Below are 24,453 nucleotides of genomic sequence, written 5' to 3' on the forward strand. Positions count from 1 at the left end.
ACTACCCTGAGGATGGGAATCAGGATTAGCTATAAATGAGCATGAGGGATTTTACTGGGGACATGAAAATGTTCTAAAACTGATTCATAGAAAGCATTTCCAGATGGCAGAGTAAAAACCTTTGAAAATCTGCTACTCCATTAAAGCAATGAGAACACTACGCAAAATTGTTAAAACCTATTTTTTTATAATTCTGGTGCTACGAATTGAATTGTGTTCATATCTTGAAGCCCTAACCACCAATATGATGGTATTTGGAGATGGGGACTTTGGGAGGTAATTAGGTTTAGATGAGATCAGAAGGATACAGTCCTCAGGATGGGATTAAGTGCCCTTATAAGAAGAGAAGGGGTGGTGGGCAGAGACCAGAGAACTTGCTCTCTCTATACCATGTTAGGGTACAGCGAGAAGGCAGCTGTCTGCAAGTCAGAAAAAGGGCCCTCACCAAGAGCCAAATCCATTAACACCTTGATCTCGGACTTCCAAGCCTCCAGAACTCTAAGAAATAAATGTCTCAAAATGAATCAAAGAACTAACCATAAGACCTCAAACTACAAAACTCTCAGAAGAAAAATAAGACAGAAGTTTTATGACATTGGATTTGACAAAGATTTCTTGAATATGACACCAAAGGCACAGACAACAAAATAGACAAACTGGACCTCTCAAAAATTTTTAAATTTTGTGCATGAGAAGACAGTATCAACAGAGTAAAAAGGAAACCCACAGAAGAAAATATTTCCAAATCACATATTTATCTGATAAAGTATTAATATGCGGTATACAGAGACAACTCCTAAAATTCAACAACAAAAAACAAACAACCCAATTCAAAAATGGGAAAAGGACTTGAACAGACATTTCTCCAAAGAGGATACACAAATGGCCAATAAGCACATGAAAAGATGCTCAACATCACTAATCATTAGGGAAACAAAATTAAAACTACAATGAGATATCACCTCACACTCACTAGGATGGCTAATATCAAAAAACCAGAAAATAACAAGTATTGGCAAGGATGTGGAGAAATTCGAACCCTTGTGCCCTACTGGTGGGAATATAAAATGGTACGACCACCGTGGAAAACAATACGGCAGTTCCTCAAAAAATTAAACACAAAATTACCATATGACTCAGTAATTCCAGCTTCGGGTATATATTCAAAATAATTTAAAACAGGATCTCAAAGAGATATTAATACCTATATACTCAAATTCATAGTAGCATTATTCACAAAAGCCACAATGTGGAGCAACCCAAGCGTTCATGGATGGATGAATGGATAAGCAAAATGTGGTATACACATACCATGGAATATTACTCAGCATTAAAAAGGAAGGAAACTCCGACATATGTACCACCTGGATGAACCCTGAGGACATTATGCTAAGTGAAATAAGTCATTCACAAAAAGACACACTGTATGATTTCACTTATGTAAGGTACTTGGAGCAGTCAAAATCAGAGATAGATAGCAGAATGGTGATGGTCAGGGGATGGGGAGAAGGGAAAACGGGGAGTTATACCATTACCATTTAATGAGTAGAGAGTTTCAATTTACAAGATAAAAAGAGTTCGGGAGATGGTGGTGATGATTGCCCATCATGAACATATCAAATACCACTAAACAGTACACTTAAAAATGTTCAGATGGTAAGTTTTATATTATGCGTATTTCAACAAAATTTTTAAAAGTGAAGAAAAAGAAAAAAAATTATCTAACAACTTACACAATAGGTTGTGCTGGTTGGTGGATGACAGGAGCACTAACATAAGCTGTAGGCTGTACTCCCATCATTCCTGAACCATCTTAAAAGAAAAAAAAAAACCAAATATTTATTTCAGGGTACCCATTTGGTAACACTTTATCCCTAAAGAAAAAGATACATAATAAAAATGTTAACTAAGGAAAAGCATCAGTATTTCCTTCTGGGTTAGGAGTTAGTAAAGGACACAAAAAAACAGAAAACAGTTATTTCTTAAATCTAGAGGAAAATGAAATAATTTTGAAATATAACTGGGTTTTAAAATAGGATATTTATGAAGTCAATAAATGTATAATATTTGAATTAAGCAAAGTTGTGCTTTTCTCATTTAGATATTTTTGGCTTGCACAAAAATCAATTTTCCTATAGAACCACTGAGGAAAAAATGCTTACCCTATTGATAACTTACAATAAGTAAGACTGGGATCCAAAGTATTCCTGGCCCCATAAAAATAGTATGCATCATCATAAGGAGTTCGATAGTTAGTAGCCAAAGGTGGTAGTAGGGGAGGTGGAGGCAAAGGTCCAATCCTGTATCAAAAGAAAAATAAAAAGTTCTTCTTGTATTTCACTGCAAATTTTTTAAAAATCAAGATATTATTCTTTTGCAAAAATGTTACTGAAAATCCAATCACTACTTTAGAAAAAGCCATCACCTTGCTGCCAGCATTCATCAAAAACTATCACTCAAAAATCAAATAATATAGCATAAAATTTCACAATTTCCAGTACATTTATGTAAGACAAAAACTTAGGTTACTATCCAGTCAGTTAATATCCTATAGTCACTATGTGCCAGTATAGAACAAAAACAGACACAGTCCCTGTCCCTTGGAAATAACACAGAAACAAACAGCTACAGCCAAGTATAGTAAATAAAATAATAGATGTAGATGCAGAGTGCTATGGGAACACAGAGCAGGGACATTTAAATCACATAAGGGACAGGAAGAAACCACAAGCATGGCTTTTCAGAAGAGGCAATGCTCAAGCCATCTTACTAGAGTGAGCTACTCACAGATAGAGGAAGGACAGTCCAAGAAGAAAAGGCAAAGAGTTACAAAACAGCATGATTACAAATGGTTTGAAAGGGTGTGCTTTTTAATTGTAAAATGTATTATTCTTTCAAAGGAAGTCAACTGTATGTGAAATAAAAAACCACTTAAATATAAATAGTAAAGTCTTGACATAATCTTTAGTATTTCATAAATTTAATAAAACTTCTAAAAACCTCTACTTCAGTGCTTCATTACTGAGTTGGAAATATCTCTGTATTTCCACCAATGCAATATTTTCCAATAGTAAAAATAGAAAGGCAAATTCCTTTAAATGAACAGAAAGAGAAAGGAGGCAGTCTACAATATTCTCTCTTTTGAGTGTATCTTAACAGATTCTCCCTTGTCATACACTTCAAAATAATTCTGAAGAACTAAGAAGGCAATGAAGTTCTCTTAAGCAGTGAATATTTTTCACATTTACCAGCCGCTCAGCATGTCTAACCTTACTATCCTTACTCCAAAGAAACATCAACAAAAAACTTGAATAACTTATGAAAGGGTATTGTCATCATCAAGTCTAATTTTATATAAGATTTATATAAGATTAAATCTTCACAACAACCCTATAATTATAGATAAGGAAAAAAAATTACTATTCCACTTTTACAAATGAGAAAATTAAATTCAACAAAGGTGTGGTTTGCCCAAAATCTGGGTAGAGAAGCCAATCATTTCCATCCCTGATCCAAAGATGAGACCACCATATAATGCTCTGTAATTCCAATCTCTTCCAGTCTACTGAGTGGGGAAGTCATCAGATGAAAAAAACAAAGCACCTGATAAATACACTAAACACAGTCCTACAGTTTGTTAGTAGTAAATAAAAGACCAAGTCCTAAGAAAAAAGCAAGTATAGCTCAGAAAATATCAATGTTCAAAAAAGTTAAAGACATCTGTAAATTTAAATATTGATACATATTTATAATTAAAAAATTAATAGTGAGTGAAAACTAACCTCAAGTCCTACAAAGAGAAGAAAGTATAGCCCAGAAAATATATCAGTGTTCACAACATGATTTTATGTGTAGTCTAGTATAGTATGATGCCTTTTACCTAGGGAAATCAAATCTTTATCCCAATACCCAAGTTATAGGTTTTATAATCTCAACACTTTTTATTTAAGTTGCATGGCCTTTAAGTAATCACAGAGAATGAGCTTAAAAGAAACACAAGCTAAAATAAAATCATATATATAAAATAGTCATATTAGAAACTTTTTCCACATAAATTGAAGAACTCAATGTTTGCCAAGTGGAAATAACAGAACTGAGGAAAATGTATAGCTTTTATATGTTAAAGGATATTAAAAAGAGATATCCCAAAATATAACTTAAAATTAAATACTAAAATGTACTCAGTGATTCATTTTAAAAACACAAAATCATCTTTAAACAATAAAAGAATGTTGTAAAGATTTCCCTTGCTTTTATAATAGCAGAGAGAAGACCAACAATGAAAACAAATCTGAAGAGAAATTATTTGACAAAGCTGTTAATTGTGCAAACTCTGAAGGATAACGTCACCTGCTTTCAGCACATCCTTCTAAACACAATATATAACAATACCTTACCTAGTCCCCAAACACAAAACATTTTAAACAAGCACCTGGGAGGCACCATTTCACCAAGCGTACTGTTGAATCCATTGTGCAAATCTTCATTTCGAGAAGGCACGGAGTGAATGGATGGCATGGGTGGGGCAGATGGGGCAGATAAAGGAGGGAGAGGTGTCTGGAAAGCTACTCTGGGTCTCTCAGGTGGTATTATCTCTTCAAAGTGTCTTGGTGTCACACTAAACTGCTTTAGTCTATCAGGCTAAAATAAAGGAAAAAAATCTGTTTGTTACATATTATCATAAATTTGAAGAAGGAAGCAACCTCAAAAGACCCTCTATCCTAACAGGTACTTAAGACAGTCACAGAACAACAGAATTTTACAGCTTTAAAAGACTCTGAAGATCCAACTCTTATTTTATAAATGGGTAACTGAGGCTCCCTGAGAAGTACACAAATCACCTAGGGTTTAACTGCTATGCTATCATAATTTTTAAATTGCCATTTCTGATATCAAAGTATTCTGTAGAACAGGGTCAACAAATGCTTTCTATAAAGGGCCAGACAGTAAATATATTAGGCTTTTTACAAGGCCATGTAGTCTCTTCACAAAGAACAGACTCAACCATAGTGCTAAAACAGCCATAAACCATACATAAATGAATGAGCAATGCTATGCTGCAATAAACTTCATTTACAAAAACAGGTAGCAAATGTATTAGGCCACAGGCCACACTTTGCTAATCCCAACTCTAGAATATCATTAATGTGTCCTTTTCTAAGATTTGAACATTAAAAGTAAATCCAAAAGTAATGGTCTAACTAATGGTCTCTTATATATATCTATTTATTCTCATAAATCAATTGATACTATACAGGTGCTTCAATTCAAAGATAAATAAGAAGGTCTGTCACACCCTAATGTAACCATGAATCTACAATTTAACACGTCAACACAGTACATTAAAAAAGTTGTAAAAGGAAGTTTTTGATAGCAAAAGCTACTTCAAAGGTATTTATTGATAGAAGAAAATGTATTTGGCTTTGAAATTTACCTTCTTTTTCCTACCATCTTGTCAGGAATGATTTCTCAGGTTATTCTAAATGTTTTATTCTATGAACAGTCAGGAAGCACATTGGGGGTGATGCTGACACAGTATTAAACTTTTTTAAACAAATAACCCACAGGATATGTACCTAGCATAAGTAAAAGGAAATCAAAAGTTTCCTACAGTTGAATACTTTTAAGTTGCTGTATCCTTTTGAAGAATAAACTTTTTCATGAACTTTTTAATGAAATTAAAGGTCTTAATCATTCGAAGATGAAACAACACTTGCCTTAGGAAATAAATACTACATATCCAACTACAGAAAAAGCACATTGTGGTAAGAGAAATAAATTGTTACCTCTTCCTTACTTAACTGCAATGATGTAATTCATTCCATTTAATGATGAATTGCAAAAAATTAAAGTAAAAATAAGATTATTACCTCTCTAATTTAACATTAAATAAGAATTACTAAAATGCTTTATGACTAGAATTCAAGTTTTTGGTTTCTTTGAAAATCACTTAATATAAGAATAGTGGTCAAGATACACTCAAGAAAAATATCCACATAATTGTAAATTAAACTAAGATAACTTTCCCATGGAATAGCACATGTGAATAAGGCAGAGAGTACTAATTTAAAATAAACTTAAAATATGATACAGAAATGAAAAAGGAAAAATTACCTGAGGGAAATAACAGATAAGAGTTAGAATTTACATTTTATGAAAACTAAATTGTTTATTTTATTACTGTTCAAAGTAGCCTGCTCTTACATTTCTCCCAATATCCTCTATTCCCATCTGCTACCACATTTAAAGCTCATTTTAATGAAACATTAAACAACAAAAGGTGCCAGGAACCCTTACCGATTTCTCAGGGTCTTGTGCTCCAGAAGCTGCAACCCTGAGTTCTAAATCTTTTTCTCTAAACAAAATTTAAGTTTTATATATTAAAAAGTTATAGTAAACATTATCAAAATTATAGTCATTGAAACAAACTTACACACAAAATCTATGCAATACATCTCCAAATACAAATTATTCCTGAATTGACAATAAAGCCTTAAATAATACTGAAATTCAAATTTTCTGACTCGATGCAAAATAAACTGGAATTCACATGTAACTGACACAATATATAACTCTAAACCAGTGCCTAGAGTACCTCAAAGACTCAGCAATTCACACAAAATGCAAAAATAAAATACAATCTTTACTTTGTCAAACAAAAACCTCTTTTAGAGTACATGTATATTTTTAGTTAGCAAAAAGAAGGGTAAAAATTTAAATATAACTGCCACCCTTTCTAATAACCGTTTTTAAGAAAATGATGTTAAAGATGACTAAGATCAGACTTGGCTTCCTCTAAGACAGAGAGAAAAAGGCAAAACTAAAAGACAAGAGTCTCAAATTCTCTCAAATCAAGATCCCTATTCCTAATTTTAAACTATAATTAACATTTCACAAATATTCCTACACAAAAGATTATAAACACTGATATTTATATACAATATAAATACCTGTGATTTATCATATAATTATTTTTATGTGGCATATATGTGTGTGCTTACCCATTTCAGATGGAAAAAAGATAAAATACTCCTATATTTTTACTATATGTGGGATAATCCAATAGGCATACAGAGCATTAAATGCTGCCCTAAATCAAGAATTGAGGTAGTCAACGAAGGAAGCAAAAGGCCTATTATAGCATATATACATAATCTCATTTGTTATCTATGACAAAGAAAACAAACACTGTCGTGGTTTTATTTTATTTTCCTCAATGATTTACACTGTGAAGATTGAAATATAAGTGATTTAAAAATCAAAAATAATATTAGGAAAAACAGCCCCTTATCATGTCATTTTATACAAATGCATTTTATGTTCAAAACACTTAGTTTAAATGCAAACCTTTCATTACCGTCTCTTGTTCTTCTGTTGCTCAGCCATTTGTTCCAATAGTTCTTGTCTATATTTCTCTTTCTTTCTCTGAATAACTTCTCGATCTTCACCTCCTAGACAGTGGTAAGAAAAGAATGCAATTTTTTTTTTTTTTTGGAAACAGAGTCTCGCCCTGTCACCCTGGTTAGAGTGCCGTGACGTCAGCCTAGCTCTCAGCAACCTCAAAACTCCTGGGCTTAAGCGATCCTCCTACCTCAGCCTCCCAAGTAGCTGGGACTACAGGTGTGCATCACCACGCTCAGCTAATTTTTTCTGTTTTTAATAGAGGCAGGGTCTCATTTTTGTTCAGGCTAGTCTCAAACTCCTGAGCTCAAGAGATCCTCCCACCTTAGCCTCCCAGAGTGCTAGGATTACAGGCATAAGCCACTGCGCTGGCTAAGAATGCAATCTTAACTCTTGAGCATCACATGGCACTAAAAACTAAGGGGGAAAAAAAAACTCCATTTTTAATTATATCAAAGAATTACTGAATATGCAAGAAATATAGAAGGAAAAAAATCACAGATCAGTACCTCTTCAATTAATTTCATAATTTACAAGTACCCACTATGTCAGACAAGGTACATTAATCATTCCCAAGCCTGTCTTTACTCAAAACCTTTCTAAATAACAAAATATTCTTATCCCCAACCCCATTTTTCCAATAATCTAGACATCCTCACTAGTATCTTATATAAGTCCTTTAAATTTAACATACCCGTCCAAAATGAAGGTCTCACAACCAATTCCCCCTCTTTGTTTTCTATGAATGGCCCAATAATAGAGCCCCAAAACCTCAGTGTAATTTTGATTGCTCATCCTCTCTTCTTCACTTCATATGAGGCCCCCTCCTTTTTATTCTCATGGCCATGAACCTTGGATAAGTCCTTTCTACACTTCACCTGGATAGCAACAGTAACTTCCTGACGAGTCTCCCCAACTATCTTCTCCCAGCATACATACACCTATGCTGCACACTTATATAATAAGACTGTCATAAAATACAACACTAATCACACTGGCACCCTCCCGAAAAAAATTCAATGGCTACGTCAATTCTACATAAAAAAATACAAACCACTCACCGTGGTATTCCCTCATGTGAAAATCCAATTGGTCAAAACTTTCGGATGCAGAAAATAGTTATTACTGAATATGTTAATGCCACAAAATAACCTCTTAATCTAGATATGCATGATCTGGAACACTATACAAATCACAAAATATCAAGAATGTAACCTGGCCAGGTGTGATGGCTCACACCTGTAATCCTAGCACCCTAGGAAGCTGAGGTGGGAGGACCATTTGAGCTCGGGAGTTCAAGACCAGCTTGAACAAGAGCGAGATCCCCTCTCTACCAAAAATTAGCTGAGTGCAGTGGCCCGTGCCTTACTGAGAAGGCTGAGGCAGGAGGATTGCTTGAGCCCAGGAGTTTGAGGGTGTAGTAAGCTATGATCATGCCATTGCACTCCACCTGGGGCTACAGAGTGAGACTCTGTCTCAAAAAAAAAAAAAAAAGAATGCAAAACCTTAACATTCTCTACTGCTTTCATTATTGGTCTCCCAACCATCAGTGGGTACACAGCATCTCTGTTTGTCCATTAAGCATAGACGTCAGCAACACTAAGGCTTCTCATGGGGGTAACATGAATTACAATGTTTTATAATAAAAGTAGATATCTCCATTCCACTTCCACCTATGATGGAATAACAAGGACAGGACTTAACCTCCCATTGTAAATAACCAGAAAACTGGGCAAAATACATGAAGTAACTGTTTTCCAGGCACTGGACAACAGGCAGCACATGACTATAATACCTGAGAGAAGGAAAATAAAGGAAGTAAGCCCTATAATCACTCCAGTTTGTGCCCAAATGCAATTTCCAGACCACCAGTACAGGTAAGGAGACCCCAAACAGAGCCAGAAAACCGAGTAAAGATCAAAACTCAGGAAGGTTAAAATGGCTGGAAGTTGTGGAGCAAAGATCCAAAAGCAAGCATAAAAAGAGCTTAAAAAGCCAGAGGGGTCTGTGTATTCACAGAGTGGAATCCACTCAGCTGGGCAAACAAACTAAGGGGGACATGTAAACTAAACAATTTTCAGACTTGAAACAAAAGAGAGAAATTCAAGCTCCAGCCGAAGTGGAGTTCTTAGTAGTCTTACAGGGAAGATGCCAAAAAGGTTACTATGTAGTAGCAAATGTTCCCTGGAAAAAAGGCTACTCTGGATGTCCCCAGCTAAGCTTAAAACAGGACTCAGATAGATCAAATTGGTCCTTAGTAACAGAGAAATGTGACCATGGTAGACAACACTGGAAGATGGCACCTATGTTCCCTGGTGCGGACTCCCTGTATAATCCCCTCCCCTTGAGTGCAGGTGGGACCTGTGACTTGCATCTACATCAAAGAATATGGAAAGGTGAAAAGAAAATTACAGATGTAATCAAAGTACTAAATCAATGAATTTTGAAGTAGACAACAGGAAATTATCTTGGGTGAATCTCATATAATTAGGTGAAAGTCTTTAGAAGAGGGACTGGGCCCTTCGTGAGTTCAGAGAGTCTCCTTGCTGGCATAGAGTGAGCAGCCATGGTGAGGAGGTCCACATGGCAAGGAACAGCAGACAGCCTCTAGGCACTGTGGGCGGCCTCCAGTGGGCATCCAGTAAGAAGCCAGGGCCCTCAGCCATATAACTACCAGGAAATGAATTCCGTCCACAACCTGAATGAGCTTGGAAGCAGATTCTTCCCCACTCAAGCCTACAGATGAAAAACACAACCCGGCAGACACCTTGATTATAGCCTATTGAAATCCTGAACGGAAGATCTGCTCAGTAACCCAGGCCGAGACTCCTGACTCACAGGAGTTTCTGCCTGAGTGCAATTTCCAAATGCTCATGAGAAAGACTGGGGTGGACAATACAGAAGAGCTGAAAAAGACCCTTCTGTGACACACAGACATAAAACACTCTACAGACCCCTCTTATACAAAGCAAAAGACACAATCTACTGGCTATGGGACAGAAAATCAACTTGGATCCAACATCCTGAACTCATATATAGCAAAGTCTTATTACTGTTAGTTAGAGGAAGGACAGAAAAATCTGGCGCAAAGCCCTCCACGGACATAAAGGAGAGTTTGGCAACCACTCTGGGGAAGGGAAGAAACACTGAGAAAGACCCATTCCTGAGACCCAGATGTACAGGACCAGCCCTGCACCAAGCAACAAAGAACAGCAATCTACTACTGGGGCAGGGGTGTCGGGGGGATTAGTGTGGAGAGAGAAATGCCCTCTCTGTCAAGAGTATGCAGGTCTTGCTGAAAACTGGGAAGCAGTCAACAACAAAACAACAGAAGAAAAATCACCAAATATTTGGAAATTTAAAAACATACTTTTAAATAACCCATGGTTCTGTTATAAACCCCACCATACATTGTTATTTCATTCTAAGCAATCATTTTATTTTTTTAACAAAGCAAAAGGCCCCAAATGACATCTCTCAGACAAAATTATGCAAAGACAAATTTCAATTCAATTGAAATGAGAATATCCTAACAATCAGAGTCACATAAAGATGGAATGTGCTGCCTCTGGAGAGAATAAGTTTCCTACAGGTATGTACAAATATAGTTTGGGGGGGAAAGATACAACCATGAGAAAAGTCATTGGGTTAAATGACTCTAATGGTTTGTTCTAAACATTAGTCTATTATCTCATCAAATATTCATCCATAATTCCTAGATTGCATTAATGATATACTCATGCCATTCATCTTTAAAATGTCAGGGGAGAGTAATCCTTTTATTGATAAAATTAATTATCAGTGGGCTCTCAGCTTAGAAAGTCATTTCTCCTATTTTTACCACATTTAACAAAATACATCATAAGAATATAGCCTTCACTACATGGTACTGATAGCCTAAATTGGTCACTGTGCTCTTACAGATATTATACTAGAATGAAATTGTAGTTGCTATACTATTTTTCTCACAATAGCCATTTTAGGAAACAAAGATCTAAAAATATAATGAGATTAGATGTCTCTAAGCCAAGATTTAAATTATTGACTGCTTTTAGGTTGAATGTACCTAAACTGTTACCTAATTTCTCCATATACTTTACTAAAACAAAATTTCAGTTAATTTTTTCTATAAGTTTTCACATAAAAAACAGACCTCTTTTCTACCTAAAGGTACAAACAGGAAACACACAGTTTCTGATATTAAATTGTGACAAGTATAATATAGCAAATCAACAAGCTTATATTCAGCAAAAACCTTGACTTCTGATAAAATAAATAGAAAATCTGGACCATTATCATGATTTGAACAAAATAGATTCTCAGAAACTACATGACAACAACAAAGAAAAAAGGTTTAATTCAGAGAAACTGAACTAAAATACAAGGCAGTTTTGTGCTAGCTGAAGAAACAAGAAAAAAAAATGAAGGAAAAGAATTATCACATAAAAAACACAATATAAGAAATAGCCATACTACAACTAAGTGCTAATAAAATATGAAATTAAAAGTGTATTACTGAAACTAATATTTCACTTATCATCTATAGAAAACACATCACTAAATAAGTTATTCAGCTTTAAAATTATAGATATATAATATATATTAAATGCTTAGCTTAGTGTCTAGCATAAAGTAAGTGCTCTATTAGTAAAAGTAGTATTAATTAAAACACTGAGTTCTCACTAAAAAACTTTTATGAGACACTCTGCACAAGTCTAACCAACTGGAAGTTTTGTACATACCAAAAAGCATCCCCGCAAAAGGACTACAAATCTCTTGATTAGTAGATTTGGATGGTTCATTGTTCCGAGAGCTATAATAAAAAAAAGAGAGAAAGAATTAAAATCCAGATAATTTTCAGAAGTAAAATTTAGAGTAAATGTGAATATGAGTTATTGGCCTTTCCAAGTACTATGGACACTATAATATTTACATATTTTTTAAGTTAAGGTAAAATCATGGCATTTTATTTCTTTCTAGAGTGAGACCCCAACATATCCAGGCTCTAAAAAAACCTTTTTTTAGCCTGCTTCACTGGCTCTATAGGTACTCAAATAAAATTCTTTTTCATAAAAATAATTACCCCAGTAAGGAAAATGAATATAAGTACACATACATAAATCCTAAAAAAGAAAAGAAGTGTGACCTCTGCACACCCTTAGAAAAGATCCCTAAAAAACTCTTCCCTTGGAAGACAGAAAAAAGATAACTCCCTCAAAGAAAATTAATGTACTAGAACCAAATAGCAAATTCTCTTATTGTAAGCATTGTTTATATGTTACTTTCTTTAAAGAAAATAGACACCTTTCTTGACATATGACAGTATTATCTTCATTATATACCATAGATTCAGAACTATTAATATTTGTCCTTATATATGACACGAGCAACCCACCAAAATGATAAAAATTATAAATAGAAAGAGAACATTAATATAAAACATATAACATTAACATAAAACACATTAATATAAAACACATATATCCTTTCTTTTCAACATGACAGAAATACACACGCGCACTAATTTGACAAAGTAAGCTGAAAATCAAAAATAAAATTTTGAAAGAAAAAGTCACACTGCTGGAACATTTTCAATCTATATCCACTCAAGTTGCATCATCATGTCTCCAAGACATTTTAAATTTATTTTTAGTCCTTTAAATTATACTTATTTCTCCTTCCATTATTTCAAAAAAATTTATATATTTTTTAATAATAGGGACTTATTCAGAACACCTTAGCACATTTTTATAATCAAAAATTTGTTTTCCAAAAGAATGCTATAAAGTACTACAAATTTTCATTTAATACTACCTCCTAACCCTGTTTTTCCCTTTAATTCATTTCTCACAAGTAAGGAAGGCTGTTAATATACCACACCTTTTTCAGTAAGCCACTTTTAGGCAGGTGCTGTTTCACAGTGTAATGACTCAAGGGGAGATTTAATATTACATACTGTACCTTTTATTTCCAGCAGATGAAATTCGTGTGTTTGACTGTTCTGTCACATCACCATCATACTCCATAGGAGGCACATTCCCTTGTCTGTTCCCGTGCATCCTTCAAAACACATTAGCTTATAGAGCATGTTCCACATACCGTGGACCTTCTTACATTTCTTTGGTGTTTTTACATTTGTTGTTGGAAATATTACAGGGAACAATGTTATAATGAAGTTTTACTGTAAACACATTCTAAAATAAATTTAAATGAGATTTGTCTCAAGTATGATCTGCTGGTTAATGAGGCACAAAGAGTGTTAATTTAATAGTCTTTTTTTAAAATTAAATTTTTAAAATTATTTCAATATAATTTTTAGAAATTTTTAATTTTAAAATTACAAGTATACTAACACTTTTTTATCATTCACTTAAGAAGTGAATAATTGAGTACCTACTATGTTCCAAGTAGTATTCTAGGCATTGAGTATTCAGACATAGTCCCTGCAGCATTCATGAAGATTATAGCCAAATTCAAAAGAAGATCATTTTTTAAATCAAAATTATTCACAGATTCTGGGAATTATTTCATTGTATGTATAACCCTTTTAACTTAAAAATATAGCATCAGTCTTATCAACAAATTAAATCAAATGCAGCAAAACATGATATTTGCCAACACTGTAAATCACATGAAAGAATAAATGTTAGCAATAGATGAATGGAAAACAAACAGGCTAGTAGAAAATGATTAGTTCACTTTACTTACAAGGTCATAAACAACAAAAAGAAATATTAGAATGCTTTTTATTTCCTTCTTAAAAAACCTTTTTAGAAAATGAAAAATTATTTTTTAAATAATTTTTTTTCCATTTGGCAAACACTGATTTTTTTTAGCTTAATTTCTCATACCAGAGACGCCAACATGACTTTTCACACCAATACATAATAGCATCCATGAAAACTAGCATTCTGTAAGTCATATTTCTTTATATGGCTGCTGAGTTACCATCAAACTATATTGTCTTTCTCAAGAGGTCTATTAGAAAGAAATATAGTTGTTAAAATATTATTCAATATTTTAGGTGAATTTCATTATCATATTAAGAAAAATGGCAATTTTTAGAAAAATAGTAGCTTCTTACTCTCCATAGAACCAGCATATAAAATTCTTCACTTATTTCCATCACACAAGCCACTGTCAATATCATCGGTGGAGAAAAGGCTATTTGGAATTTTAATCTTAACTATGATTTGGCATAATATCTGGCTTCCGTTTTTTATCTATATCTAAAACAGAGCCCCCCACAAGCCCTTTCAAAAAAGGATCTCAGCCGGGCATGGTGGCTCACATCTATAATCCCAGTACTCTGGGAAGCCGAGGCAGGAGGACTGCTTGAGGCCAGGAGTACAGACCAGCCTAGGCAACATAGCAAGACCCCTATCTCTACAAAAGATTTTTTAAAAATTAGCTGGGCCTGGTGGTGTGTGCCTGTAGTCCTAGCTACTTGGAAGGCTGAAGCAGAAGGATCACTTGAGCCCAGGAGTTCGACACTGCAGTGAGCTATGATGGTGCCACTGGGCCACAGAGTGAGACCTTATCTCCAAAAACAAAAAAATAATTTCAAATTTATTTCCATTTATCAAAATATACCCCATTTTAATTCCTAAAGCCTAGGTGCTCAAATCTCTTTGCTAAACTGACGTATCAGCTTAGCGTCATTCCGTACTGTACACTTAATGAAACAGGTAAATATAAATTCCAATTCAAATTTGTAATTAACAATGCCAGGCAACCAGATTTAGTTATACTGGAACCTATAAATATACATGTGCAGAAAAGAGCTACCACAGCAGACCTGAGACTGCCTATCCTTAAAAAAGCCTGATTGCACAGTTGGCCCTTGGTTGGTACCTGGGAGCATACATTTTGGGAGAGTTCCCAACATTCCCAGAACTGATAAAAGTGGCTCACTGTGCCTAAATGGTTTGTACAAACAATATAGTTTAGGCTAAAGATGTGCTTTGCTTCAGGGATTCTGGAATTTTAGCACATGCTAGCATAAGGGTACCTATATGATCAGCCCCCAATAAAAACCTTTGGCACTGAATCTCTAATGAGCTTTCCTGGTAGACAACATTTCACCATATTGTCACAATTCAATGCAGGAGGGATTAAGCATCTCCTGTGTGACTCCACTGGGTTAGAACTCTTGGAAGCTCGTCCCTGGTTTCCTTCAGACTTTGTCCCATGTGACTTTTTCTTTTGCTGATTTAGCTTTGTATCTTTTAGCTATAATAAATCACAGCTATGAGCACAATTATACCCAGAGTCCTATGCATACTCCTAGCAAATCACCAAAATCTGGGAGTTGTCTTGGGAACCTAAGATATAATGCACAAAAGTAAATTAATTGATGTGGTAAAGAGATGCCTACACCAATGAAAAATTTTAAATATATAGAAATTCAAAGTTATCCATTTTTGAAAGCTTAACTTGGGATCCCAGAATTAAAGGCCACTTAGACATACAAAAATTTTTTCTAAAATTTACCCAAGGGTTTATGGCTTCCTGCATTTTCACTGAAGTTGTCTGAAGACAATATTTGTATTTACAATTCTAGCTTATTTTTACACACCTGGACCCAAAATATCTACACTAAAAAATGTTTTATAGGTTCTTCAGAATATATAGATAACTTAATAAAGCAATCATCATAAGCACACGAGGTCATTTTCAAAGTTCATTCCAAAGTTAAGAAATAATTTTATTTATGTATAAGGTCAAGGTCTCTTTGCTAAAATCTATAGTAAAACCATAAAGACTTCCCAGTGGATGGCCCATATGAAAGATGTTCTAAGGCGTACCCTCCATTGAAGAAATAAAAAGTCTTTAACAAGATTTAGAAAAATCTCCTCTTCTAACCACTTTCTTCAAAAAAATTTAAAAAGTCCCTTCTATCACTGATAATTACAACAAAATCAAGACTGAAGAACTGTTTAAGATGCCAAAAAAAAGAGCAGAGATAAGTATTTCACTAAAAAGATAATAAAATCTTAAGGTATCCTATTCAATTTTATGAAATGACAGATATGATTGTGCTTATCTTTGTTAAATCAAGGAGGAATTACTGTTCACAAATAGAAGGGAACTTAAAATGTAAAGCCAAATTATGGTCTGGAACATTAGCCACCTTATTCTCTATAAAAAACATCCCTATAATTTTGATGCCATTTCCTTCATGTACTAAAATTTCTTTCATACATCTAATAAATATAGCATTTAATCACTCTTAACTATCCCTATTAGTTCACTTGAACAGCTTTTATGGTGGTCTTACAATTTATTTTTATAAACTTTACTGAGGCAAATAAAGTCCTCTCTGAAGAAAGGAACTGGCGAGAGTCAGCAGTGGTTTCACCATTGCTAGCTCTCTTCAATCTTCTCAACATTAAGGGGTAACTGACAGATGTAACTGACAGACGTCCAGAAGTAATGTTCGATAAATGTCTAAGAACAACCTGATTCTAATCAAAGTCCAGGGTTCACTTTGGGTCTAGTATGTCCTTGGAAATCCTTTCTGTTTAGCTGTGGCAATACCAGATTAAGACTATCCCTGTGACCCAGAAGAAATCTATCTAAATATTCTATGACTTTAAACACACAGGTTCACTTACCACACTCTCAACACATTGGGTTTTGTCAGAAAGCGAGACACCTCACAAAGGAAGGTTTGCTTCCTGTGAAATGCCAATCAGGTATGACCAAGGAAGGAAATAACTGCAAAATGGTTTCACCATCATACTAACAATAAGGAAAAATGTATGTTAAATAGAAAAAGCTTTTTCTCTCTCCTATTTCATTGAAGACATGAGTCAACAACTCTATTTGAGTAAATAAAAATCTTAATGTCCAAAGAAACCAGGTATAGGCTAGAGGCCAAGTTTACCCTAAAAATTAACACATGTTAATCTTTAAGGCAAAAAAACAAACAAAAAAACCTCCTTTACAAAAGAAAAGCAAACTGTTTAAAATTACAGGCATTTTAAGCCAACTAATTTAAATGTGAATAAACAACTCCAAAATGATAACTTTTCTCTTTTCCTTAACAAGCCATAAAATCAAACTACTTCCGAAACAAATTTAGTGTTTACCCTATAAATTATTATAAAAAATAAAATCTTTACCATCTGTTGGTCCTGTATTGATATAGCCTACAGGAAGGAAGAACCCAATTTCTCTTTACTTAAAAAAAAACCATCTAGGCCAGGCGCGGTGGCTCATGCCTGTAATCCTAGCACTCTGGGAGGCCGAGGTGGGTGGATCGCTCGAGGTCAGGAGTTCGAGACCAGCCTGAGCGAGACCCCGTCTCTACTAAAAATAGAAATAAAAATTATCTGGACAACTAAAAAATATATATAGAAAAAATTAGCCGGGCATGGTGGCACATGCCTGTAGTCCCAGCTACTCGGGAGGCTGAGGCAGGAGGATCGCTTGAGCCCAGGAGTCTGAGGTTGCTGTGAGCAAGGCTGACGCCACGGCACTCACTCTAGCCCGGGCAACAAAGTGAGACTCTGTCTCAAAAAAAAAAAAAACCATCTAATTCATAATAATCGTAGTTACAGCACTTTGCTTTCATATTAAGAATTCCTCTCTTGTGAATGAATTCTGCTATTAAAGGTACTCTCACTACAGAAGTTAAAGAAAAACTGCAAGATGTTAACTGTGGGTCACCATCTTTTTCATTGTTTTCAGTTTTTTCCCAATGTTTGTATCTACTTGAATAACATTGTTTTGTATCATCAATGCCATCTTTAAGGTGGGAAAAATAATTACTAAAAAAGTCCTTCCAAAGACAAATGAAAATTAACTACTAAAAAAAAACAAACACTAAACTAAATAACTTATATTGTAGTAAGCCATTTCTCCTCATTTATGTCTTACATATTAAGCACACACACTCCTAAGAAAAATATTCTATACTAACTAAGCATTTAATCTATGTGGCTAACACAGATTCTAATTTCACCTGAAGTGTCATGTCAGAATTTTGTAAATGACTATTAATTATATACTAGCAAATTTCAACATTTAAGCAGAATGGAAGTGCTAACTACATTGATCACAGGGAAACTAAAAAACAGCATTTTTTAATGCTAAATACTTCTTTTATTCATTAACATTGGTTAATGTAAAACATCATAAAGTAATATATTAACTTCTACAGCTCAAGACTAGGATGACTGTATTTCAATAGAGCCTATAAATTCCAAAGTATCATAAGACACAGTTACATTCAACTTTAGAAAGCTCCTAAAAGGTTATAAACTTTATTCAAATTGATAAATATGTATAAATAAATGATACACATACCCACACAGAATACAATTGTCAATCATAGTGCTAAACACCTTGTTAATTATTTAAGAACACTGCCAGTGATTCATGATATGAGTTTAGGAAAGTAAATATCATTTTCTGAGGAAAACTTCAGCATTCCCATATTTAAAGGTGGGGAAATATTTCATTAATAAATATATTATGGTATATGAAAAAGTTTATAGAGTAATTAGAAAGGAACTGAGACCAAAAATGTAAAAATTACTAGAAACCAAAACTGGAATTTATCAGATGCTGACTTTTAGAAGGAAAAAAAAAGGACAAGGGAAACTTAGAAGAATGGAAGAAAATTAATTTTGCACTTCTCATAATCCATTATAATTATTTTTTTGTCAAGAACTTCTGGTTAAGATTACACAGTATATTAAGAATAAATGCTTAGAGCAAGAGACCAAATGCAGTTCCACATTTCTTTAGTCTCAAAATTTTCAGTAACAAATAGAATCATTTCTCCTACCAACCACTCTGCTTATTTAAATATACACTACTGAATGACTGCTGGGAAATACTGAGGGGGGCTGGAAATAAGGAATCTACAAATCTCAAATCTAGAAATTCAATTTTAACTTCAACTGCCGTAGAGACACACAAAACATCTTAGTATGTGGAGATGTAAGAGTTGATACATTAACAAAAGGAAAGTAACGTGTAATATGATTTACATTTTGAAGAAATACTTTAAAGCATTTAACAAGAATTATTCTTACTCAACCTCATGTTTAGGCTATTCTTAAAATACTATTTGGGGAAGTTTATATAGAAAGAGTTCATTTCACTTATGGGATGCATAAGAAAATAAGTTCTCAAATAATCAGGGTGAAATTCATTTGTTAGTTCACATATAAAGTTATCACAGGATATAATTGTAAACATAATAGATTAAAACATATGCAAAACAAAGCAACAACCATAACATGTTTTGTAAAATTCCAAACTTAAAAGATATGCATTACATTACACTCTAAAGGTAAACAAACACCATAAAGGAAAAAGAAGTTTTCGTGTACAAAGAAGACATCATCAAGAGTCCAAAATTACCTACAAGTCCCCAACTGAGAGTTCTTTTAGTTTAGGCAGCCTTTGACTGCCTTCAGATATAAGCATTTTCAAATATAACACATTATAGGATTTGGAGAATTTTCTAAAGTACAATTAGATTCAGATCAGAAAAACTATAATAGGCATTCCAAAATTCTAATCCTTCACTTAAATTACCTAAATCAGGGTGAATATAAAAATACTGTGTGAGTAGGACATAACAGCTACAGAAGAAATAGAAGACAAAGAATCGTAAAAGGTTTGTATTGTTATTAATAATTAGAATACTAAATGCGCTAATATTACCCCAGAGAAAATTTTCTAAAATACAAAAAAAGTAATCTATTCGGATTAATAAATAAAGCAGGTCCTATAAACTGCTCAAAATTTAGATTTAAATCTTTCAAGTTAACAAATGTATGACAAATATGGGACCCTGTGGTGTTTCTATATTCAAATCAAAAGTTAGATTAAACTACAGCAAGTCTCCAGTGCCACATTAAAACAAATATGACTTAACAAGAAGATAAAACCTCATTGTAGCAGTCAAGAAATTACAAATAATGTCACATAAACAAATCATTCAAAGAAATTGAAAAGCATCTGAAAATCCGATCAAAAAACTTATGAATACAGGAATAAACTCTTCTTTTTCTTTTTTTCTTTTTTTTGTGGGGGGGAGTATAGAGACAGGGTCTTGCTATGTTGCCCAGGCTGATCTCAAATTCCTGGCCTCAAGCAATCCTCCTGCCTCGGCCTCCCAGAGTGCTAGGATTACAGGCATGAGCCACCACACCCGGCCCAAACCATATTTCATCTATATTAAAGGTGTCTTTTTTTCCACATTTGAATATCTGAAATTAGGATGGCCTTTGACCTGGTTTTAAGTCAAGTTATTGCAGAAAGGAGTCATTTTTCCCCTGCCAGTCATCTAGGGGCACCATGAATCAAGACAGCTTTGAATCCTTGTCTCAAGGTATACTTGGACACTACTATGAACCTGCATCAGTACTGGTGTACATTCCAAATTCTCAGGGAAGAATTTTTTATTTTTAACTCCCTCCACTTAGTGCCAACGTTGGGATGTGGACATTTCCCTTCTGTCCCTCTCTGTAGAAATATTTAATTCCCATTCATGTACTTTTAGATGAAGGGTGTAGCCTTTCAGTTTTCCAGCTTTGTAACAGCGCCCCCACCTTGAGTGTTTTCTTCTTCCCTCTCAATGGCACATAAAATAATGGTGCATCTTAGAACTGATATCATCTTAGAATAAAATACGGTAAATCAAATGAAATTGTTTCTCCCTAATATAATAATAAAAAGTAACAGCAATATTAATTAAATAAAGAAAATTAAAATGAAGTGGTAAATACCTGTCATTTGGATACACTCTCAAAAGTCTTCTATCAAAATCACTTTCATATCTAAATCTCTCGTCCATTTCTTCACTTACTTCAGGATCTTGGTCTGGTCTATAACATTGTCTATCAAAAACACAATCCTCATTAAATCTGCGAAATCTTCTATCTGGAATGCCAGTCTTGCTTGCAAACCTTTGATGTTTTGTATTGGAAATGCCCACTTCTTCATTAGCTTTTTTAACAATTCTTCTATTCCTTAATTCAATTTCATCATCTAGTTGTCGGTATCTGTCCTCTTCCAGTCGCCTTTGGTTCAAAAGCTCTTCATATGCCTCTGAAGGAGTTAAGACACCTTTCCTAGGACCCTCCGAATTTTCACAAGACGTTTGTATTTGTGAAGATAAATCAGGCTTAATTTGACTTAAAGGTTTTTTATTTCTTTGACTCTTGGGCTATATTCAATTAAAAAAGCAAAAAGAAACCAATCTTAATGAGACACCATCACTTAAAAGGTAATTAAACCCTCAACTTACGCTTACTCTATCCATCTCAACGCTGACATTTAATCACCCCTAAGAAATACCTTTTCTTTAGGAAAAAAATCTGAAGAAAATTTTATCTGTCTACAAAACTTATTAAATATCCGTAGACAGGCAACAGTAATATGGATAAGTGGCTATAAAAAAAAAGGATAAACTAAATGCAAATTCCTATCCAAGCAGATATTAGGTATATTTTGGTAGTTAAATATTACTTCAAAATATTTCAAATTAAATTCTTTCTCAACACAAAGAATACAGAAGGTGGTAAATGCTTTGGCCCTCAAAACATTGACCACCTCTAAATTTGGAAAAAATATATAGCTAGAAATTGTCAATATAAAAAACATTTAAACATAAAAAATAAACAAAAATCACTTAACAAAACTGATCTCTAAAATTAAATCTCCCCCATAAGGTTAAATGTTAAAAGGTAGGGTAAGTTCTTCAATATGAGATAAAACAGTTTCCAAAACTAAGTATTTAAATATCCTGTGTTTGATTTAATTTGGCTTACTTTTTCAAATATTTTCATAAAAATCAAGGGAAATGTCTAAAACATAAACTTTTTGAGTAACAAATATTCAGCCTGTGGTATTAAAGATTTACTTTTAAAGCAAAACCTACCTCAGTATTCTTTTCTACCTGTCTGAATTTTTCACTGGATTCTTCCTTACCCCTGAGAAACTGATTGTATTCTTTGTTGCGTTCAAGTTTCAACCTTTCCTTAAAATAGAAATCAAAAGGCAATATTAACTTCAACTTCAGGAAAAAGTATATTATGGCCAAATTAGAATGTCAAATCAGAATCATACAAATCAGAACTGTTACCCAGAATCAAGCCTTACTAATAATTTCAAGGATAGACATCGTTGAAAAAATTAAGCAGATGGGAGGGGGGAGGAGAGGATGGGTAAATTCATACCTAACGGGTACAATGCACACTATCTGGGTGATAGGCACACTTATAACTTTGACTCAAACAGTACAAAAGCAATTTATGTAACCAAAACATTTGTACCCCTTAATATTCTGAAATTTTAAAAAAAGTCATTGTAAAACACAGGAGAAGCGGGAAGAGGTCCAAGACCACCAATGTAGCTCCACAGGTCTTTTTCTTGCAACCTGAGAATAAGCATAGTTACATGATTTGGTCCATTAACACATGAGGTCTGTAACAGAAGGGAGCTGTTTCTTTTTACAAAACATCTCCATTTTATACTCTAGTAGTTTACAGAGCTTAGATGATATTTTCCAAAGAGCCATGCCCCATAAATCCAGAGATTCCAGGCTTGTTAACCAACAGCAATTCTAGACAAATGAGATACATTCTGCAAAAAGCATTCATAGATAAATCTTTCCCACTAGTAAATACAATGAATGTCTGTCATTAGCATGTTTCTAAGGATATATGACGGGGTTACCTTTCTTCTTTCCTTCTCAGGGATACCTCCCTCCCCTATTCCCCCAACTCACTCCCCCTACATACCTGCTGCTAACAATTTCCTTCCCAAGGTTAAAGAAGGATCCTCGTTACATTTTAAATATAAAAAGGTAAAATTATCATAAATACTAAATTATCATAATGAAATGTTCTGCTAAAACTAAAATATATTGCATTAGGAAATGTTCTTAAACCCTAATACCGCCAATGTCACTGAAACAATGCAATCTAAAAAAAAATTAAAGAAGCTAGATCTGTTTTTTGAAACTTGTTAACTGTCCATTTTATCTTATATATTATTTCATGATCTCTGATTTACCCTGGGAAGAGAGTCTCTATAACACGTGTACAGTGCTTTATCACAACCGCCTCTAACGAGTATGGACACATGTTAGTGGAATGACAGAAACACACATTCAAATAGTCCCTACCCTCAACCCCACGTAAAAGCTCATTATACTCTCAGTTCCATTCATTCCACAGATAACCATGTCACATGGTATAAACTTTGTAACTGAGAAACCAATGCTGAAAAAAATGAATTCTGAATATTCAATTATGTATAACTGAATACAGTAAAAGAATCAACATATTAAAGAAATGTATCTCATTACAAGATAACAAATGTAATATTTAAAAATTTCTTTTAAGTATCACAACTAGAAACTCCATAGATTTTTGAAAAAGAAATATATTCAAGTACAGGGAAATTATGTAACCTTCTATTTGCATTTAAATCAGAAGTATGTTCTTTCATGATTTTGATGCCTTGGAAAACTGCTACCCACAATAACTGCTCCTATCCACCTACCTTGGCAGATAACCTCTCACCAATAGGAAGAGAAACTCCCAGAGTAGATGGATCTGTTTCACCCGTGGTTAGAAAATTTTTCTGTATATATACACATTAAAAAAATATATTACCTAATTGCTTTTATAAAATATTTCATAAATGTCTTTACATTCCATATTCTTAACTAGTATTGCGTTATGCAAAGCAAAAGAATGAAATGGAAATGAAGATAGAAACTATAAATCTACAGAGACCAGACCAAAAGCAATCGGAAAAAAGAGTTTTTTTCTAATCAACAACTCCCTGAAAGGGAGAATCAGGCCTTAATTTTCATTTGCAATGCATATATATATATATATATATATACATATATACATATGTATATATATATATTCAAGATGATTAGAAGCATGGAAAAAAGAAAACTTTCCCAATATATACTCCTCTTCTAAGCACATATTCTTCATTCTCAGTCTTCTACTGTTCTTTTGTTCCTAAGGCAAATTTAAACTTCCTCACAAATCTCCTTATGCATGC

General features: G+C 33.8%; 1 protein-coding gene across 10 annotated transcripts in view; it reads right to left on the reverse strand.

Annotated features, from left to right (window-relative positions):
* CSPP1 (centrosome and spindle pole associated protein 1) overlaps positions 1-24,453 on the reverse strand; it is a 114,467-nt gene that overhangs the window by 63,153 nt on the left and 26,861 nt on the right. For 6 of the 10 annotated variants that reach the window (XR_006737144.1, XR_006737145.1, XM_045560550.1 and 3 more), the window contains exons 6-15: positions 23,935-24,015; positions 22,307-22,405; positions 21,153-21,592; positions 13,363-13,461; positions 12,144-12,214; positions 7,358-7,451; positions 6,298-6,355; positions 4,433-4,641; positions 2,179-2,300; positions 1,734-1,812 (exon numbers count right to left, since the gene is read on the reverse strand). Coding sequence is in view for 8 of the 10 variants with exons in the window: in XM_045560550.1 (XP_045416506.1) it covers positions 1,734-1,812; positions 2,179-2,300; positions 4,433-4,641; positions 6,298-6,355; positions 7,358-7,451; positions 12,144-12,214; positions 13,363-13,461; positions 21,153-21,592; positions 22,307-22,405; positions 23,935-24,015 (1,352 nt within the window). In the remaining 2 variants the exon portion in view is untranslated. The remainder of the gene's footprint in view (positions 1-1,733; positions 1,813-2,178; positions 2,301-4,432; positions 4,642-6,297; positions 6,356-7,357; positions 7,452-12,143; positions 12,215-13,362; positions 13,462-21,152; positions 21,593-22,306; positions 22,406-23,934; positions 24,016-24,453) is intronic. The other 4 variants (XM_045560552.1, XM_045560551.1, XM_045560553.1 and 1 more) reach the window with 2 other exon arrangements.

This window comes from Lemur catta, chromosome 9, assembly GCF_020740605.2.
Source record: "Lemur catta isolate mLemCat1 chromosome 9, mLemCat1.pri, whole genome shotgun sequence".
Classification (NCBI taxonomy): domain Eukaryota; kingdom Metazoa; phylum Chordata; class Mammalia; order Primates; family Lemuridae; genus Lemur; species Lemur catta.